General features: G+C 39.1%; 1 protein-coding gene across 4 annotated transcripts in view; it reads right to left on the reverse strand.

The window, feature by feature from the left end:
• Positions 1 to 740: 740 nt before the first annotated feature.
• The window catches only part of LOC104153279 (N-acetylated-alpha-linked acidic dipeptidase 2), a 36,652-nt gene continuing 17,677 nt past the window's right edge, over positions 741 to 19,715 (reverse strand). The window contains exons 12-18 of one of the 4 annotated variants that reach the window (XM_009689105.2): positions 18,231 to 18,298; positions 14,118 to 14,209; positions 12,597 to 12,687; positions 11,660 to 11,924; positions 8,252 to 8,333; positions 6,261 to 6,353; positions 741 to 4,601 (exon numbers count right to left, since the gene is read on the reverse strand). In XM_009689105.2, coding sequence (XP_009687400.1) covers positions 4,412 to 4,601; positions 6,261 to 6,353; positions 8,252 to 8,333; positions 11,660 to 11,924; positions 12,597 to 12,687; positions 14,118 to 14,209; positions 18,231 to 18,298 — 881 coding nt within the window. In that variant the 3' untranslated portion in view covers positions 741 to 4,411. The remainder of the gene's footprint in view (positions 4,602 to 6,260; positions 6,354 to 8,251; positions 8,334 to 11,659; positions 11,925 to 12,596; positions 12,688 to 14,117; positions 14,210 to 18,230; positions 18,299 to 19,715) is intronic. The other 3 variants (XM_068930527.1, XM_068930526.1, XM_009689104.2) reach the window with 3 other exon arrangements.

A 19,715-nucleotide genomic window follows, 5' to 3' on the forward strand; every position in this document is an offset into this window, starting at 1 on the left:
CTACTTATAGTCTCAGTGGTGTAGAATGGAAATAGTCTTTTATCTTAAAAAACGCTGTTGACTACATTCAGCTCCTACTGGTTTCTCTAGGGATAATCTCTCTTTAGCAGGTGTTGCTCAGTGAGCAACACATTGCTTTGGTTTGACTGAAAGGAGAATGTCATAGCAGAAGCAAGAGAAAGTAAAATGAAATTTCTATATTTCATTTCGTGTTGTCTTTCCTGCTTTGCAGTAATGCAGTCCATAATGTTCGCTTTCATTCAGCTCTTTTAACGGCTCTCTTAATGTATAACATTAAAATCTCAGAAGCGAAGATGAGGGAGTTTAGATTAAGAAATTATGGGATGTGCTGAGTATATACTGAGGATATACTATTCCTACCAGCTATAAAAAGCAGGTCCTCAACTGCTTTTAATATCATGCTGCCTGGAGGTTCCAGCTCTGCCTCTTTGCAGGTTTCTATACTCATGGCATTTTCTGGGAGGTATGAAATGTCCTCAGTGACTTTCAGATCATGTCAGCATCTTCCAGAATCTAATCCTGCTGTTTTCCTTAGGAGTAAATTGAGGTCACTGTTTAGCTCTTCTCTGCAGACGCTGTACAGCACCTTCTACCCTCTGAATGGCACCACTGCAGGATAAACTGTTTCTGCTCTCAAGCAATTTTGTTATATTAATGTGTTTGCTTAAAGAAAAAAAAATATATATATTTAATTATTTTCTTGATTTGAAGAGGACAATAAGCAACTTTTAAGGATACATTTATTCATTTTCGTGGGTTTCAATTAAGTGTACATGATTAGATGACCACCAACGCTCTTTAGGGGCTGTCTATTTAGTTGAGAGAAGAGCTATACCCAGAGAGCGCCAAGTAGTCTTCCCCAGTAACCTCTCTGTTCTAAATGCTTAAGGCAAGGTAAAAGAACAAAGTGGATTTATCTGCTCCCTCCATGTATACATATGTTTCAATTCCCAGACCTTCAGGGGGCCTTCTGAACCAAAGGTTGCATCTGGATCATGAGGCATGATCCCTTTATGAATATTCATTTCTGCTTGCATATATTTGTTAACCCCCTGTGACGCCTATCGCCCACTTAACCCTTCACAAGCTCCTGTAGCAATGGAGTTCCATGATGTGATCGCGTATTGTGCAAGGAGTCCCTTCGTTTTAAACCTGCTGTCTGATGCTGTATTAGGTACAAGCACAGCATGGCTAGGAGCAGGAGTAGTGTTAGTTCCCAAGGGAGAGAAAGGTATGGGTTACACAATGTATTTTATTTTTGATTACTATTTTTAAAAAATGTAATTTTAGATAGATCAGCTGAAGCAATTTAAAAGTTTGACCTCGACTTGACAAATTGCTTTGACTGAATCAAAAAACGGGACAAGTCAAAATGCTCTGTTCTAACCCCTGAACGGTACAGTTTTTGAGAGGATTTATGAAACTTCTTCAGCCACAGTCATCAGAAATTATACTTGCACTTCAGTCATCGGGACACTGGGACAGGCATTGCTCCACTCAAGCAATTATTTGATGCGTGACTCAGCCTTCTGAAGGGGTGCTAAGTTACAGGGTGTTAAGGGTGTTGAGAGAAGCATTGGCATCACTTAATCCCAAATACAATTTAATTTTCGAAGGTATTGAATTAGTTAATTATTGAATTATTAAGTTTTTATTAAGGGCGATTGTTTGGTTGTTATTTATTTAATGACAACACGCTGAAGGAGTGTTTTAAATTACTACCATTTTTGGTGCATAGCAAGGAGTGTTGTGATTGAACTGTGTTAGCACTTACTCAGTACAGAAGGAAGCATGTATGTTGTCCCCACTTTCTGACCATCACTGAACTGGACAATTGTTATAGCTTCCTTTCCAAAGGCAAGACAAAGATATTTCAAGCTTAAGGGAATCTGAAATAAATAAATAAATAAATTTCTTGGCACTGATCCCTTGAAACTGTTTGTCTGAGAGACAATTAGCAAACCAAATATCGAGTTTCATCTTTAATTTTACCAGATTGTTTTGTAGTCCTGCTCCAGCTTTAAATGCTGAAGTGTCTTTCTTCCTGCTACATGATTCACAAATTGCTTCAGTCAGGTTGAGTGATTGAACCCAAGTGTAGGCAATGTGTAAACAGAGTTTGTAAAGGACAGAGTAGGTGATCTAGCGTTATCTGTTTGTAAGAAGAGCCTGAAAAATCCCCAAACGCTTTGGAATTATAGGCAGCTAGAGATACACAAATACAGGAGCTCCTGGGCCGGAAGACAGCTGTAAGTTGCTTTATTGCACATCCACAGAAAAGGAGATACCAAAGACTGAAGCATGGAAGGCAATTTCAGCTCTGACCAACTGATCCTTTCGATACCAAATGTTTGGGACTTTATGGATATCAATCAGTATAAGACAATTGTAAGTGGTATGGTTTGCTTTTTTATAAGGGTTTAGGTATCACTCTCCCTCTGTAGATTGTAGTAGAGAGCTGCAGCTATTCATATACTTTTCAGATGTAGCAGATCACGATGAATCATAGGTTATAGTTCTCAAGTACAGGAGAGGAAGAAAGCAATAGATTCCAGCTCCGCGTTCACCCTGATGCAAGTTGTAATCTCTTTCTAGTGCTTCAAACAACGTACACAAATGCCAAGAGATAATGTATTGTTTTGCCTTTTGCAGCTTCAAAGTAATGAGCTTTGAAAACTAACTTGCACTAAAAAAGTATGCTTTACTGGTGCAACACTTCGCTCACTGGAATAGGAGAGGTAAAGCAAGGGCTGTGGAAGTGTTATCTCTCTCTCACATGCCTAAGGCTTGATTTGCAAAAGGCAATTTTAACAGTAAATTAGGAGCCTAATTTCCACAGATATATAGCTATTTGTGTTTCAGAGAGGCTCATTAGAAATGACGCCAATGAAAGCCTGTTTTCTTGGTAGCATTTTCCCCACAAATCAACCTCCTAAAGGACTGAGCTATAGCGATTTCTGCTTTCCTTGGCTGAATTCAAGGCAATGTTTGAGAGGGGAACAATTCTTTCTGTAGCCTAGAAGCAGTTACGTCCACTGTTCCGTTTCCCTAATTCTGTCCTTTCTTCTTCCACACCTTTTCTACTCTCCATAAACCAGAAAATATTATTCTCACTATGACCTACTGCAATTTATAGTTGTGAGAAAACTGCAATATGTTTTATATAAGATATGAAACTGGTTATTATCAGCTCCCATAAATTGGAATGCAATTTAATAAAATTTTATACGGTTTTATTAGTTGTGAAGCAGGTGAATGGGTAGTACTCTTAAAACTCAACTGAAGCAAGAATCATTTTTTTGTAAATTAAATAATTTTGTACTATTATCATTTTCATGCATATGAGTTTCTCTTTGAATGTATACACAGCTACTAAAGCAAACGTACTTTTGTTCTTATTAGAAGGTAGAATGACTGCATGAACTCAAGCCTGAGGCAACCAAAGAAGACATGCTGCATGCAGTGACAATGTTCTCCATCTCCCTCAGCTGGAGGGAGACATCACTGCATGAAATAGCTATCGCTTTCCCAGGGAAAAAGGAACAACAGCTGCCACTGCTGTGGGACCAGTGAAAGTGTCAGAAGCAGCAGGAAGTCAGTTCTCTGTTATCCCCTAATTTCTGATTTCTGAAGTGCAAAGAAAGGAGGGAGGTGCACAGTGATTTTCACAGGGCAGGACTCAGTATTCTCTCTGTAAAATGCAGATAAATCAGGTTTCTGCAAAAAAACAGCTGTCTTCTCTGATGATCAAGCATGTCCAGTAGCCCTTTGGCTCTCTTCAGCAGGAGGGTCTCTACATATATATGTATGCAATATACATATATATATATATATTTTTTTTTTTTTCAATAAAAGAAAGCAAATCAGGATAATGGGTCCTCACCAGCCCTACAGAAGGGCCTCTAAAATGAAGAAATGCCTTCAGTGTCTTATATTATAGAATTCACTATTAGAAAAATGTACCTCCTGAGCACTGATATTTTTCTTTGACAAGTGTGCTGTTGATCACTGCTATAGACAAGATTGGCAGACACCTATGCAAATAACTGGTTTTGTAACTGCACATCCAAAAAATCAGGACCTCAAAATCAGTAGATCCTTCAGAAAATATCTAATTGTGAACTGATTATTTTTTCTCCTCCCCAAAATTTTGCTTCCGTCTAGTGTTTTTCTTCAGGCTACCGTTTGGCTGGTATCAGAGAGGCAGTAATTTCTAGCTCAGGAGTTCTTTGATACACAAAGCTCAGCCTAACAGAACATTTGCATGCATTTAGAAGGCTGGAAACTGAGAAATGGTAGGCAGTTAGAAGAGACTGTGTTGCTATAGTAGGACCACTGCAGTGAACTTTAGACTTTGCTATTTGAGTGAGCTTTTCAAAAGCATAGGATGCTATGCTACTTCTTTCAGTGTCTCTGCTGCTGCCTGCACAGTGAAAGCTGCAACTGAAATCTGCCTCTTTACTTCTTCCCAGGCTCCACGCTGATCTGCTTTGCTTTCAATATCAAACATGGCATCATAGATTCCTGGGAAGGACTCTCCAGCATACTTGTTGTGACTGCTTGGAGCAAAGATGACATGTCTGTGGGGAAAGAAAAAAATGAAGGTATACTAAATAAAAGTAATTAACAGAGTGTGTGTTCATTGTAAGGAACTGTGTAAATCTGTGTACTACACAGAGCAACTAGGCATCATGTGAAGATCAGCACTCATTAAACATACAGGAAATCCAGGGGGACTTATCTCTAAAAAGACAGCATAAGCCAACCCTTAGGACAAAATCTATAGGGAAGGGGACTGGTTTAAAACAGGCAGCATTCTCCTTGGAAGAGGAACTGCATTCGTCTATTAGGAATGAAGCCATGTTAAGCTTTTGCAGCGGGGAGCTCAACACATCTGCTAAACAAATGTGGTAGTCAAACAGAACAGGGAACAAACCCAGTGATGGGTATACACTCAGTGAAGTGGAGCAGAAGCCTCAGAAAATAGCTAAACAATTTGACTGACGCTAGGTAGATCTGTGAAATGAATGTGAAAAGAGGGCAAAAAAAACCAGGGGAGGATGCTTGAGAAGCACATGAATTTTGCAGATCTCCTAGATAAGAACTGACTGGAACGGAAATGGGTAAAAGCGTTGTTAAATTTTGAAATATTTGTAGCCCTGCTTTTAAATTGGTTTGGGTGATATGACGTAATAAAGCACATTTGAATCATGTAAAAGATGCCCCCCAAATCAAAGCAAACACTAAAACTAAAGTAATAAATGCAAGCTAGCAAGAAAAAAATCCTTCGGCCAGCTCTAAATGACACCCTAGCACCCAAGGAGAAGAACTTCTAGGAAACAACGATTTCATTCTCCCAAAAGCCTGAAAGGCAGTTTATCCTAGGAAGAGGATGAAGCATGATTCTGAATTCTACGTGCCTAAGGGCACCAGAAGGCTTGGTGTGAAAGCCATCAGTGAGTGAGTCAGATGTATCTAGTCATTAGGAAAAAGGGACACTGAGAGTAAAACGTGGTAGTCACGTTCTTGACATTGAAAGCTAGCTTCTGTCAAGTGCTACTGATAAATGCACTGGACTTCTAGAAAGTGCACCAGTGTGATTCACCAAACATTGTCTTTCTCTAGGGCCACATGCTTGGAGAGAGAAAACGTAAAGGAAAAAAAACAGCGAAGGACTTGAGCTAACAGGAACATCTACAGAAGCAGTCAAAGCTGGGACAGAAAAGACTCTGTAGCACAGCTTTAACGGACCTTTATCTACCCTGTGTTCAAAGGTCACTCCTCTCAATCTCATTTCTTGACTTCTCACCTTCACTACAAAACTGTTCTTATCCTTTTCTCCCTTTTAGCATACTCTTCTCTTCTTTCTTTCCATATAGTTGATTCACCACTGAATCCTCACTTGGTACAGGTTTAAAAGAACTAGTTACAACAGAAGTGGTACTAAACACTTGCACATAAAATTCATAGAGCAGGTTGGCTAAAAAATACAGAGTGCCAGACCCCAGAACTAGGGAATGGGAACTAGGCAACACAAGGCTGATGCAGACAAAGAGGTCTCCTTAGGGGCTGTAAACAAAGTCCTCTGCTCACTGGGTTATGCCTAAAACAGAATCTGTCAAGCTATAAGGCCTAAAAAAGGTCTACATAGCAGTTCAGCTGACCAGCCAGTCAGGGTGGGATCGACTTGCTAAAAACATAGTGCCTCAGACAGTTAGTTAGGTAACTTGTTGCCTCACCTGTAAAATTTCCTGCCTGGTAGGCCAAGAGGATCAATGAAAGCTCTTTCTATAAACATCAACTGATCGTTCATGATTCGCACTGCAACTGGACTGCAGAAAATGGAGAGAGAGATTCACATAATGAAGAAATATGACTGTTCAGTTTAATTCAAACACTTTTCCTTTTCTTTGGACAGACGAATGAAAAAGATGGTCTGCATTTTGCCAAAAGATGAGGTTTTTGCAAATTGAAGTATTCAATATATGCTATACCAATGCATTAGGATTTCTGTGTTGGAATTTGCAAAACTCAACTACAGCACTTTGTGAGATGTGAAATAAATGGAGACTTTCTCATAGTGACAGAAACCTGTTTAGTACTAAATGGTGCTTGGAAGATCCTACTTAGCAGAGTGGGCAAAGATGAAGATACCTGGATTCAGGTGTATCCCTGGAAGCCAGATGTCTAAGCTCTCACTCTAGTAAGTGGAGCCTATAGTGCAATGCAGCTGACCAGGCAGTAAGGATGGGATTCAGCTGCCTAAACATAACTATCTGGTACCACAGTAGGTGCCTAGGAGCACGTGGCTTCCAGCCACTGCACCTAAAGGGCATGGGATTCTCATAGGGCCCATAGGTTTGCAAGTCCCATATGCACATCTTGCACACTCTAGAGGATTACTGTTTCTTTAAGGATGAACGAAGTCACCCACTAGGCTCCACTGACTGGGCTGCCTAGATCTCAGTGTACTGAGAGTACGAATGTACTAAAAGCAACAAAGTGTAGGTGTAAATAGTGAGCTCAATCTCACATTAACTTTCTCTGGGACCTGCTGTTCTACTTATTATAATAATTTAAATTACAAGTTTATATTAGCAATAAGCTCTTCAGCTGATACTCCGCTTCTTCCAGGTTTTCCTGCGTGGCACAGGGTCCATCTGTCCGGTTGCTTCACTTGAAGCTGTGTCCAGCTCCTCCTCAGCTTGGGGGGCACTGAACCTCTTCATCAGCTGCACGTCTTCAGGAGGAGCAAGAGCCTTTCTCCTCACATGAGAAGTGATCCGCTTCCAGCCTTTTTCTTCTACACAGAGTTATGGCTTACTGTTCTACTTGGCACAGAGCCCACTTGCATCTCCAGTGCTGTGGAGACTCTTGAAGATGTAGGGTCTCAGAGAATATCCTATCTCTTGCTCATCTTCTCAGATGCTATGCAGCCTGCTTACTTCCTCCTGCAACTCCTTTACCTGGCAACACAACTAATCAACAGCAGCACACCTTCTGCAGAAAAGTTGATTGCCAGCCCAAACCTCACAGAGACGCCTCAGGCACTCCCTGCAGCCTGAGGCAGAGCTACAGCCGCTATCAGGTCTGTCTGGGTGGAAGCCTCTGATACGAACGATGCACTGAATCCAATAGCTACTGGGGAATGCGCTCTGCAGCGTCATATCCATATTGAGGAAGCGTGTGCTACTATGACTGGAGACGAAGGCCCCTTCTTTGCACCCATCTGCGTGAACTGCTGCGCCAAGTGCTGCATCTGTTTGCTGCCTCTGATAGCTGTGCTCTTCATCACCAAAGGCAGTATTCCTCTTAGCAGATATTACCTGCCTCAGGGTTTGAGGGCTCTAGTCTATGCTAGTCAGCTAGACAACTTGTTTAATCATTGGAGTGCAAGAGGGGCTGCTCTGGGTATCTAAGGCAGATATGATGAACTGGCTCTTCAAAATACAAATTTCACTCTACTCAAGATAATGGGAATCAGAATAACTAATCATATCTAAAAGCTAAGCTACATAAATATCACCCCAAAGAGAGACCAGAAATGCGGACAGCACTAAAATTAAAGCCTGTAGTCTTCTGTCAGATGGAACTAGCACTGACAGTGGGTCTTTTTTAATTCCTTTTCTAAGCAAGGTCTATGGGCTTCAGGAATGCCCCTGGACAAGGAAAGGAAAGACTATGTATGGAACTATGTTAAGATGGATATATGTATTTTCTTCAGACTTACTCATTCATGTCAGCTTGTTCAAGTCTCCTATGAAACTCAGCAGCCGCCTTTGAGAAATTCATCACAGCAGAAAAAAGAGGATCTAGAAAAGGAAAGATCTTTTACATAATTTCAGAGTTTTTCTGAACCCAATATATCTTTCAGTGTTCTGGGGTCGGGGGCAGAGGGACAAATACATTTGTTGGTGTTGTTATAATTCTATTAATTTTATTGTCTCTCCCAGAATTCATTAGTTTTTCTACTGCAGATTTCTAAAGAGCTGCGCTATTAGCAGTAATACACAAAGACCTTGAGCAACTATGCCAACAACAAAGCAGATTGCTCGGTAAAGCTTTCTCAGGTATACAACTTGTCTCTCCCTGGCAAGGAAAAGACAGGCTGGGATTGCAAGTGGAAGACACTGCAGTTTAATAAAGCACTGTACTGCAGTGTTTAGCTGAAGAAGCCTGACGTAGACCAAAAATTCTAGCTCTTCCTCCAAGCTCTTCAAAGACAGCAGGATTTTCCTCTTGGAATTTCAGACATTTCCTATCCACATCACACTAGACAACTATGATATGTATATTGAATAGTATTAACTGAGACGTAAAATAAACAATTGTCACGGTGCACAAGGATAGCCAAGGTAGCTTTAAAGTAACTAGTGAAGGCACTAGTTGCCACATGTATCGAGAAGTCCCATGCTTGCTCCATGCTTGCACTACAGTTGGAGCATACAAGGTAGCTCTGCCACAACCTTGTGTGCCATCCCAGAGTTCTGATACTCAAGCCCCGGGATTTTGCCTGTTATGCCTCATTATGTGGAAGCAACATGGTTAGCAGGTAAGTTCAGTTGCTTTTTCCTGCTCTGTCCCTGGCAGTATGCCCAGCCCCTGTGGAGCAACTTAGCCAAAGAAGCAGGAGAACTTTCTGCTAATGATAGTAGCTGGGACAATTTTTCTGTGGAAGGGTCTATTTGAAATAGACGTGGGCAAACCTATCAAGTAATTTTTGCTACAAGTAATTTTTGTAGAACAGGAAAAAGGTGAACGGTGTACGGAGAAGAATTTCTGACCTTACCAAAAACATAAGTCCATTCCATAGAAGGAAGTTTTACAAATTGTACATTTTGCCCACAAGTTTCAGAAAGCTTCAGATAAACTAGTGTTCCCTCTCTTTGATCCTACAGGAAAATGGCACATATGATCGGGCCATCTCCTACATCTAGTTGCCTATGGGTAACCATGACGTACAAATGTCCTTACATTCAACAGACTCTTAAAAAATCACTTAGGGTCTCTGTTCCCAAGATCCCTGTTGAAAGCTGTTCTACAGTCTCATTTGTTCTTCTGATTTCCAGCCACTGTTTTGATTCATCAGCAGCTTAAACTTATTTGTTCTTGTATTAATATTTTTGTTTAGCTTACACCATTTCAGGCAAAGATTTTACCCCTGCAACCTGTTTAGAGACTGCAGCGTTTAGAGATGCAGGTCACCTTGTGAGAGTGAGAATTTTACGCTTGTCTGCAACTGTGCATTTCCACAGGGGAATAGATATAAGTTTGTTAGAAGAGAGAGTCCTGCCCTTGTTTACATCATGCCTATCTTACGGTAACAGATTATGTTTCAGAAGTAGGAGGGGAATTAAGAGAAAAAAGAGCGGTCACCTGAAAATTTATAAGAATTTGTACTCATGCTTACTAGCTGTTCAGTTTTGGTTATTTTAGAAAATATTATTATCATAACAAACTTTTCTTTTTTTTTTCCCATAAACCTTAGCTCCTGATAGCATATAAGCAAATGAAAGTATTTCTTGAAAAAAAGGTTTCCAGCCTTCACTGCTGCAGAGGAGCAGCTGAAATGTGAATCCCAAGGCAAATAAAAAAGCTTTATCTACTAGATCTACTATTTTCAAAGATATTTGTGTGACTAATTCGGGCTTAATTTACAGTTTTCTGTCATTTAGTATTGGCAGTAGGCAATCCCATGGAAATGCTGAGTGAAATGAATTTTAATTTTTATAGTATTGCAAAAAACATCCATGCATTGTAATGCATTATGGTGCAACAGAATAAAACAATGAAAAAAAATATATAATTTTAATTAAGAACTAATTTAAAGATGCTCAGATATCACAGAAGAGCCATGAAAATAATAACATACTGGAAAATATGCCTTGTAATAAATGGTTTAAAGTGCCGTGTCTATCTCGTTATTAAGGAGAGGATTAAATGACACTTGGGGGACAAAAATTCCAAAAAAAAGACAGCTTCTAAAATACAGTTAACATAGGAACAAAGGCAGATGCATTTGCTGGAAGGCAAGGTTGGACAAATTTGAATTTTAAATGAGAATAAAACCCAAACAATGAAAATAATTATCAGAAGAATGATTTAACACAAAAATTGGCAGATTTTCCATTAATGGAAATGGAAAATCCAGATGTGATGTTTTTGCTAAAAGATACGCTGCAGTTCACACAAGAATTTATTGAAAGAAATCCTTGTGCCATGCAAAATCTCAGACCAGATGATGACATATAAGGCTTTCTCTGTCTTGAGTGGCCTTTTTACACAACAGGTATCGTTTCAAATTTGTTGAGAATATTAACCTAAGGCCATTCTAAGAAGGTTTGAAATTATGCTTTTGATTTTCTCCAAATGAGGATTCAATCTGAGTTACTTTTAATTTTTCACTTCACTGTAAAGAGCACTGCACCTCTAAAAAACTAATTTAAGTCTCTAAACCTTGGGCTCACTAGATGGCAAGTGGGATAGGACTGACTGAAATCATCCTTGGTACAAAAGCACAAGGTATGAATGAGGAAAGAAAAAGACGAGAGATAGGGAGAGAAGGAAAATGACTGTTGAAGCTGCACGAGCCTGTGCCCCAGAGTGCTCTACAGCCCCTTATGTTATATGCCTCATTACAGTGTGTTCAAGTGTTCAACCAATGAATGTATTTCTGCCGAAGTGACACAAGTGCTTCTATAGCCTAAAATAGGTAGCTGGGCACAGAAACAATAAGGAAGCTGCCCAAGGTCAGATTAAGTCCTTCGCTGAGGAGAGATGGACACTTGCGTCTCCCAAGTTCCAGTCAGTAGTCCTAAAGGTTGAGCCTGCCTTCTTTTTTTAAGAAAAAATACCTGGTCCTGGGCAAGACCAGTCTCTGCCTTTGGCTGTGGTACATGACTGCTCAAGAGCCCTCTAATAATACAAATCATTAATAATATGCATGAAAATTATTATAACTGTCTCATCTGGACAATAATGTGTTACATCAGTGAAATTCTTGGAGGGCTCTTTCTATCTTGTCATGGCATAATTGAAACATAAAAGACAGGAATTCAGAGATATAGCAGGTATGTCATGTCTCCGTATATTTCTAATCGATACGCTCAAAAAAATACTGCTGTGGTTAGTTACTCACCAAATGATACTTTGTAAGTTTTCAGTTGTTCTTCATGTTTTTTGGCCAACTTATAAATTCTATTACTATATCCTTTTAAGGCTTCTCCATAATCTCGACAGTCGAAAGGAAGGATGTAGGAATCTGCAAGTTCATAAACCAGTTTGCCTCGTAACTGGGCAATTGTTAGCTGTTTCCTGAAGGTGGGGTCATAAAATTTTTCCACTAACTCAAAGGTCTCATACACAGTGTGATAAACGGGATAATTGCTGAATTTGTCTGCTTTCTGAAAAAGAGCAAGTAAATTTGTCACTGCTCTGTATTCTAACTGCATTTAAGGGATGTGTTGACCACATAAAGGCTATGATGTTTTGCACAACTTCCAAAAAGCTGTACGTTACAGAGCACAATTTTCTATCCTTCCCATTTTTCTGTGTTCATCTTATGAAACTAAAACAACATGGATCTATGGATGTCACACAAGATAAAGTGAACAGGATTCCTTCTCTTCATCTGCACTGACCTGCCTTCAGCTCCATTATACAGAGACTGCTTTCACCAAATATGAGAAGAGTCTGGGGTTCTGGATAGCAGCAGTCTTTAATTATAGCCCTCTTGGATATTGTACAGTTTTTTTTCTGAACAGATTCATGGAAAATGTCTGTATTATGGGTACTACTAATAGTACAGTGGAATGAAGTCTACACCTCCAATAAGATTTTATGAATATCTTTCTGTGAGCTAGACAGCCTACAGAGCGTACACATCACTCTAACGTGTGTATTCTCCAAGCTTTTGGGTTTTTTGCTAAATGAAAAGATGACATTGATACGCAAAACAGTCAAAGATTCCTTGAAGATTTCTTTCAATTTCAGTACTAAATTAACTATGAATAACTGCTTTTAAAAGACAACTGCTTAGCACTATCAAACTTCTTCAAGGAGTATAGACCACTTACCCTATTCTTGGTATAACGAACTCTGCCTGATGCAATTCCCAGTCGCTGAAAGTAAGCTTCAAAATCACTGCCTGATCCCAGTTTGTTTATTCTACATTAGGAAAGAAAACATGTCTGTGTAAGAGTACTTATTTTATAACAGGGTGGGAATTTATGCCAAATGCAGATTTTCAAACAAACAGAGACGAAAGCTTCCGAAGGGCACATCAGGGACGCTAGTGAGATCAGAGACTGGACAAGTGGCAACCCTAACTTGTCTAACTGATTTTAGTCCAACACACTAAACCAGCATCCAGTATTACTAGGAGGATCTTTTACTCTAACAGGTAGCAACCCTGATTATGACACTGACTACATTAGGAAAAAAGCACACAGTGTGGACACTATCAGTCACGAGAGCTGCAGAATTGCATCAGATAAGCCTCTGCAATCTTAAAATGTTAATAATCTATTTCCAAACTAATACGTGTTGGAAATAAATGTATGTAAAGACAGATGTGTTTATATCCTTAACATATTCCGCAGTTCAGTCAAAGCTTGGTAAATAATTTCCACTGCAGAAGACACAACTAGCATTCAATACTTACAAGTAAATATTGCCATCTACTGGGTAGATGTGGCAAGACAGAGGAAAAGAAAACATATAAAAATGATAACAGAGACAACTGTAATGTTCTAAGAAATTCTTTAATATTTATTTAAATTTTTTGTTCAGTTTTATGTGTAAATATCTAGTCAGGAAAATAATTGGTGCTTCCCAATTGAAAAAGAAAAACCTAGTGAAAGTTGTTAGAATAAACTGCTTGCATGAAATTATTTGTATCAGCAGAGAGGGGCCAAATCTGGTAGCTTTTATACAGAGGAGAAATCTTACTCAGTCTAATGAATCTAGAAATTCACGTTACTGAGGTTTGAAAGATAGGGTCAATATATACAGAACATCATTAGTCAAATTGCATGATGGTCCATTCTATTTACTTACATGAGTAATGCTACACTGAATAAGATTTAGCTCTACCAATCACAAGCTCAAAAATGTCTTGAAGTTTTAATGCCTTCAGATATAGATTTGTAAAGTATTACATCTCTCTCCATTGTATAAACAAAGTACAAGTATCATGAGAGCTTTTTAATTACTGCTCTAGGCAGTTTCTTTCAAAAAAACTTTCGCTTATCTTAATAATCTTGATATTTTCTCATGTACTAGGGTGACTAAACTATATTCTGAATTCTTTCCCTGCCCTTCGCTTCTATAATTGCTTTGCAAATCTTTTATTTTTCTATACTCCTTTAAAGAGTATGAGGTTTTATTTTGCAGTGGACATAGATGTCACCAATGTGGGCTTAAAAAATAATATTGTAAGATTTTATTTTATTTTAAAAGATATTGTTAGAGAGTCACCTTGCAATAAAAGGTTTTGTACTACTGTCATCAAGAGCACCTCTTGAAAAATTCTGGAGAGTAGCCATGCTATGGTATGATGCAAGTACTAGGAAAGGAAAAACAGATTAATAGCTTACCTGGGGTAACTATTATTTTCAGTTGCAGGGTCTTTCTCTAGCCAGCTTTCATAAAGAGACTTACTTTCATAACCCTCATCAGGGCTTGAAATCTGGAGAGGAAAAGATTATAATCTCTAATACCCCTAATTCCATTCAGTTTCAAAGGAGATCCTAACAACTATCTATCTATCTGCATCATTCTTAATCTCAAAGATTGCTGTGTCCAAGACAGTAGTCATACATTATTTACATTCATTACTTACTCTTACGGATCCCAACCGTGAACACCCTCTCACAGGCGATGGGAACTGTCCACAGACAGGACAATCAATAGCTGGAGCCCATCATTTTCTGGGGGAAACTAGAAAAATCCTGGGTATTTCTGAGACTTTTTTCACACCTTATTATAGCATTGTGTACGTACATATGCATATACATATGTAGTGCTATGGAGCTGCTCCAGCAACCAGGCTGCTCCAGCTGTGCTCTTTTCCACAGGCAAGGGAAGAAGAAAGCCCTAAGCCATTGGAAGTTTGCCCCATGCAGCGCTAATATTCTCTCAGCTGGCTGAGCCTGAAATGTGACTGCTTTCTGCTGTAGGAAGGCTACAAAGGAATTATGCTAGAAGGAAGGGTCAAAAGCAGTCATTAACTACATTACAGCAGTGTCAAGGGGAGTCAACAAAGATTGGAGTCCTATTGTGCAAGACATTGTATGTACAAATGTACTTCCCATCCCTACCTTAAAAATATGGAAAGCTGTGTAACCATTTTAGAAAAGATAAGTATTATTAGTATATTCATCATACTGATGGGAAAACTATGAAACAGTACAAAATTAGTTGACCAGAGTTGCTAGGAAATCTGTGGCAGAGCTACAGATCAATTGAACGCTCTGGTCCCTGGCCTCTAGCTACACTTACCAGTCTTTAATAGTTATGGCTGAAGCCAGGCATGGTCCTTTATTATAAAATTGTTTGTGATGGGCAGAGGATTGGGATTTTTTTTTTTGTTTATTTTTTCAGACAAGGAAAATCTTTCTTTCAAATACAAAACCTAAATGTGCACAGCCAAAGCAAACGGTTCCACAGTACTGCAGGGACTTAAATTCTGCATTGAAAAATACACAGACTCCCAATTGAAAATTCCAGGAGTTCTGACCTCTGAGTTTATGGCAGCAGCTAGCAGAAAAATAACAACGCTGTGAAGTAACTGCTTGGCTGCTGTCATTTCCAGGGCACTTTGGTCAAGTTCTAGGGCTAAACTGAAAATGGCACATTCATAAAAGCAAGCTGAACTCTGACTTATGGGAATAGTACTCCATGCTAAGGCAGAGATGTTATTTTGACACCTCTGGTTATGTAAAAACCATTGGTCAGCTTTTTCATACAACACGGAGAGTCAAGTAAAATATACAATTTTCACCGACTTCTTAGATCCAAATCTAGAATCAGTGTAAGCTCACTAATATCTCAAGAGGAGATGCAGAGTTCTGTAAATATAAATGCAAGGCAAAAAGTGATCAAGAAAATATGAGAATTTGAGTCAGACTATTGCAGATGCTGGCGTTTTAAGTGCAGAACTCCCTGGAGCACAGAACTTCATGTGTACCCTGCATGTTTTGGTGAGAAGCAGCTCACTCAAAACCAAGAATAGAAAAGAGATATTGGGATGGGTGTGCTAGATTGAACTCTTCAATCTGAACAGAAATCGCTTTCCTTCAGACGTGCATAATTTCCACCCACATCTCTGGGCCTCTTTTGCATACTGCGCTTCCTGAATGAAATTCAATCCCACGCAAAAGCCCAATGCAAGTATAGGGAATATTTCAGTTCCATTTATACTAACTTCCTGAGGTGCACAGGACTTCTGGCTGTTCAAGAAACCGGTTACCAAGACATGCAAAGACTTAAAGGGTTGAGGCCTTGTTGTATACATCTAGTTTCCCAATGCTTTCTAAAAACAAATGCATTCCTAAATGCAATCCTAGTTAGGTATTCCTCACATCTTCCAGAGTCTATCAAAACATAACTGTTCTCAAGTATAAGTGTTTTAGAGAAAGGATCGCTGGAGGTCTCTGGTGACACATCAACACTAGTCAATTAAAGATGGTTGGGAAATGAAAACGCTAGTGCCCAAGCACTATAGAAATCGGATCGTGAATTTATTTGTCGTAACGGTGAGAGGTGGTCCCAGATCTAACAGTAAAAAAAGGTAGGAAAGTGCTATGCTAGAAAAATGTGGAAAGGATTATCTCAAATTTATTTTGAGAGCCAGTGGAAAAATACGAGTAAGAAGAAAAAAACACTGCAAATAAGATTCTTTGGAGAAACAAAATGACAGAAGAAAACTGAGAAAAGTGTTCCTTGAATGAATACAAAAAGCAGAGAGAAGAAGAGAATCAGAATGTTGCTGCAGAATTCTGCTCTGTGATACAACAGAAAAAAAGTAACTGTGTTTGCCTATAACAAATGAATAAGAAAAAAAAAAAAAGCTAAGATGTTCCAACAGTGGCTTTTAGGAACTCAGGGAATAGTCAGACTTTCCACTGACAACTCTCTACTATAAACCCATCCCCTCAATAAATGAAGGAAGAAGTATACACATGAACATAATGCACTTCTTAGGTACTCTTCAGCAAGGAAACAGCATGGAATTATGGAGTAGCTATCAGGCTTTCTATTGTTTATATTACATTTCTGCTGTTATAAGCTTAAATGACATTGAGCAGGAACATTCTCAAAAAAGCCAGTCTCTCAAGAATTTCATACGGTACTTTAATGGACGTTTTCTACCCAAAGTCAGTATTAGTTGAATGTGGACTTGAGATCAAAGAGTGAGGTAGTATTTATAGCCCTGAGCATTTTTAGTCCGCTTATCTTTTGCAGATATACGGATCCCTGGATAAGTGGATTGCCGCAGACAAAGTAAGTTATACTAAGCAGGGCCCTGCAGCACTAGGGATGTGGAAACGTTCACAGGTGAAACAGACTGCCTATCAGTACATACAGTGTCAAGGCTAATATATGAATAAATATAGCTTCTTCCCCTGAAAGGGAGAAAGAGTAAGATAAAATGAGCTGATAAGAAAATAAAACGTAGAGAAGAAAAGAAAAATACAGGAATAGCATTGATAAACCACCCTAGATTCACACCAAAGCATTTCCAGTGTTAAAAGAAAATGTCCTGCATTTGAAAATAACTCAAAATGAATGCAATTCTTATAAGGGAGACTAATACCTGAAGCCATCTGACCAAGTGCAGTTATAGCACAGATTCTGCTCCTTTAATAGTTAAAAAGGTACTTTGAGAGGTGTGTACGTACAAGAGTGGACAACCAGATCTGGTCAGATGAATCTCAATCTAAAGGCACCTATTTCTAGCCATTGCCTTTAAAAGAAGCCTAAGTTGCTTAACCGTGACACAGATGCCTTCAGTTAATTGAGATGAATCCAGATCTGAGGATAGCACTGGCTCATGCTCGCTCGTGAGGATAGTGCAATGGCTCATGCTAGGTACCTAATCTGGTTAACTCCTTATACAGCCAACAAAGTTTCATGCCTTAGTGGGTCCCAGTCTTATAGCGTTGTGATTATTCACGCTGAGGTGAAAGTGAGGGAGACCTAACTAGACCCCTTGTAGTCAAGCACATCCATACATGTGGTCTTGTAAGGCCCGCTAAATCTTTTGATAATACAGTATCTCAAGGTCTGAGTAAGATAGGGAGGAGATTTAAGAAGAACAAACAGACAGGAAAAAAAGGCAGCAAGCCAATCTGGAAAGCAATAGATTCTGTTCTGCACTTCAAATGGAAACGTAAAACACAATTTATTTCCTTGAATTTCCTTACTCGTTTTGACAATCTAACTTCAGTGGTTTATTATCTTGTCTTTATTCGGTTTTTATACCATACATTGCAAATAATATTCCAGGTAGGTAAGATACACCTTTCAGCCTTTCAAAGAATACTGAAGATCTGTGAGCCTGGACTGTACACCAACGAGGAGAAGTTTTGCCACTGATTTTGGTGGGATCAAGATTCTTCCAGCCCCGCCACAAGATATGATATCCAATAAACGTGCAGTTTCACATTATCAGAAAGTCAAAAATAATAGACAGTCTGATTTTGTACCTCTTTTGTCAGATTATACACCAGTTTGTAGAGAAGGGGGGTGCAGTCAACTCTTAATGTGTAGTTGCCTGAAAATGAAACACAGACATGGAAATCTTCCCCTTACATACCAGCTGGGATTAGTAACATTATCTTCTTAATGGATTAAGCCCTGCAGTCTTTTCTTAGACAAACCTCTCCTTGACTCTAAGACAAAAATTGTAGATCTCGCATCAGAATATATACAGAAACAGACTATTTATTTGGTCATGTTGTGTAAGCTGCTGCCTCTAAATGACAATGATGCACTGAATACAGTACCAACACAGTAATGTAATCAATCCTTCCCATATTTCTAAAATACACCCAACTATCTTTCATTTGCTACAAGCCCTTTTCGTTCACATGCTCCCCAAAGCTTATGTTAAACAGAAGGCAGTGGTAATATCCCATAAAAAGAAGTTCTTAAAAATAAAGTGAGTGCATTCAGGAACTGTGCAGGAGGAAGAACATACTTCTTACAACATTTTTAAAGTTCAAAGCGGCTACTTCTCTTACAATAAGGAGGTCTTTCTGAATGCTTTTGCTGACTGTAACTGGAAGATAGGCCATCTTCTGAGTAAGAGCAAGACACTTGGCTTTCTGTATTTCAGAACTAAACTTCACCTAGACAAGAGGCAACATAGATGAAGAGTAGTGTTTTCATCCATTCTCTTCTAAAGCTCCTCTATACCACCAGGCTCTGGCTTCTACACTTTACACCCATGAAGCTTCCACTTTGCCTGAGGGCTACGTCAGACTAGCTGGAGTCTCTCATGCTGAAGTTAGCAGAAAGGGCTCCACCCAAAAGAAATAATTACCATCTTGGAGGCAGGCAGGAGTAAAGTAGTCTCCTCTACAGACTACAGCCATCTAATAGCAGCTGGGAAAACATCTCTCCCCTTAGATACAGACTAAAACAAAGATGGGTGAGAAGGCTTTGTCTTAATAAAACATAAGCTATGAGATAACACTGTTAATAGATTTTGATATGGCTGTAGACTAAAGGGTCATCCTTTGCACAAGACATACTCGTAAAAGGACTAGACCGACAATTACAACACCCCCATAATGATAGCAAAAAGTACCAGGTAACATTACTAATGTTACCAAAGAGAGTCTATACTTGAGAACCGGAAATTAGACTCACAAAAGTGTGCAAAAGGATGATCCACTATTTCTTTTCTAAAACATGGCACAGGAAGCACTGTAGAAAATGCGTGATGATAAAGAAAATAATCTCCAGGGTATATGAATGGCATAGCTCTGCCAGAGATTTTAATATTTAGAGTCAGGTGAAAAATGGTTAAGATACATAAAACAGTACATTGCAGCATGGTGCTCTTTTTCCTTATTATATATTTCTTTTGCAGTGGTGTTGCTTTCACATTTTCTTTAATGCTTGGAGTAAGAGACATGTCTGAACAATCAAGATTTGGAAGCAAATTGTTAATGCATCAGCATGTT

Source organism: Struthio camelus, chromosome 1 (assembly GCF_040807025.1).
Source record: "Struthio camelus isolate bStrCam1 chromosome 1, bStrCam1.hap1, whole genome shotgun sequence".
NCBI lineage: Eukaryota > Metazoa > Chordata > Aves > Struthioniformes > Struthionidae > Struthio > Struthio camelus.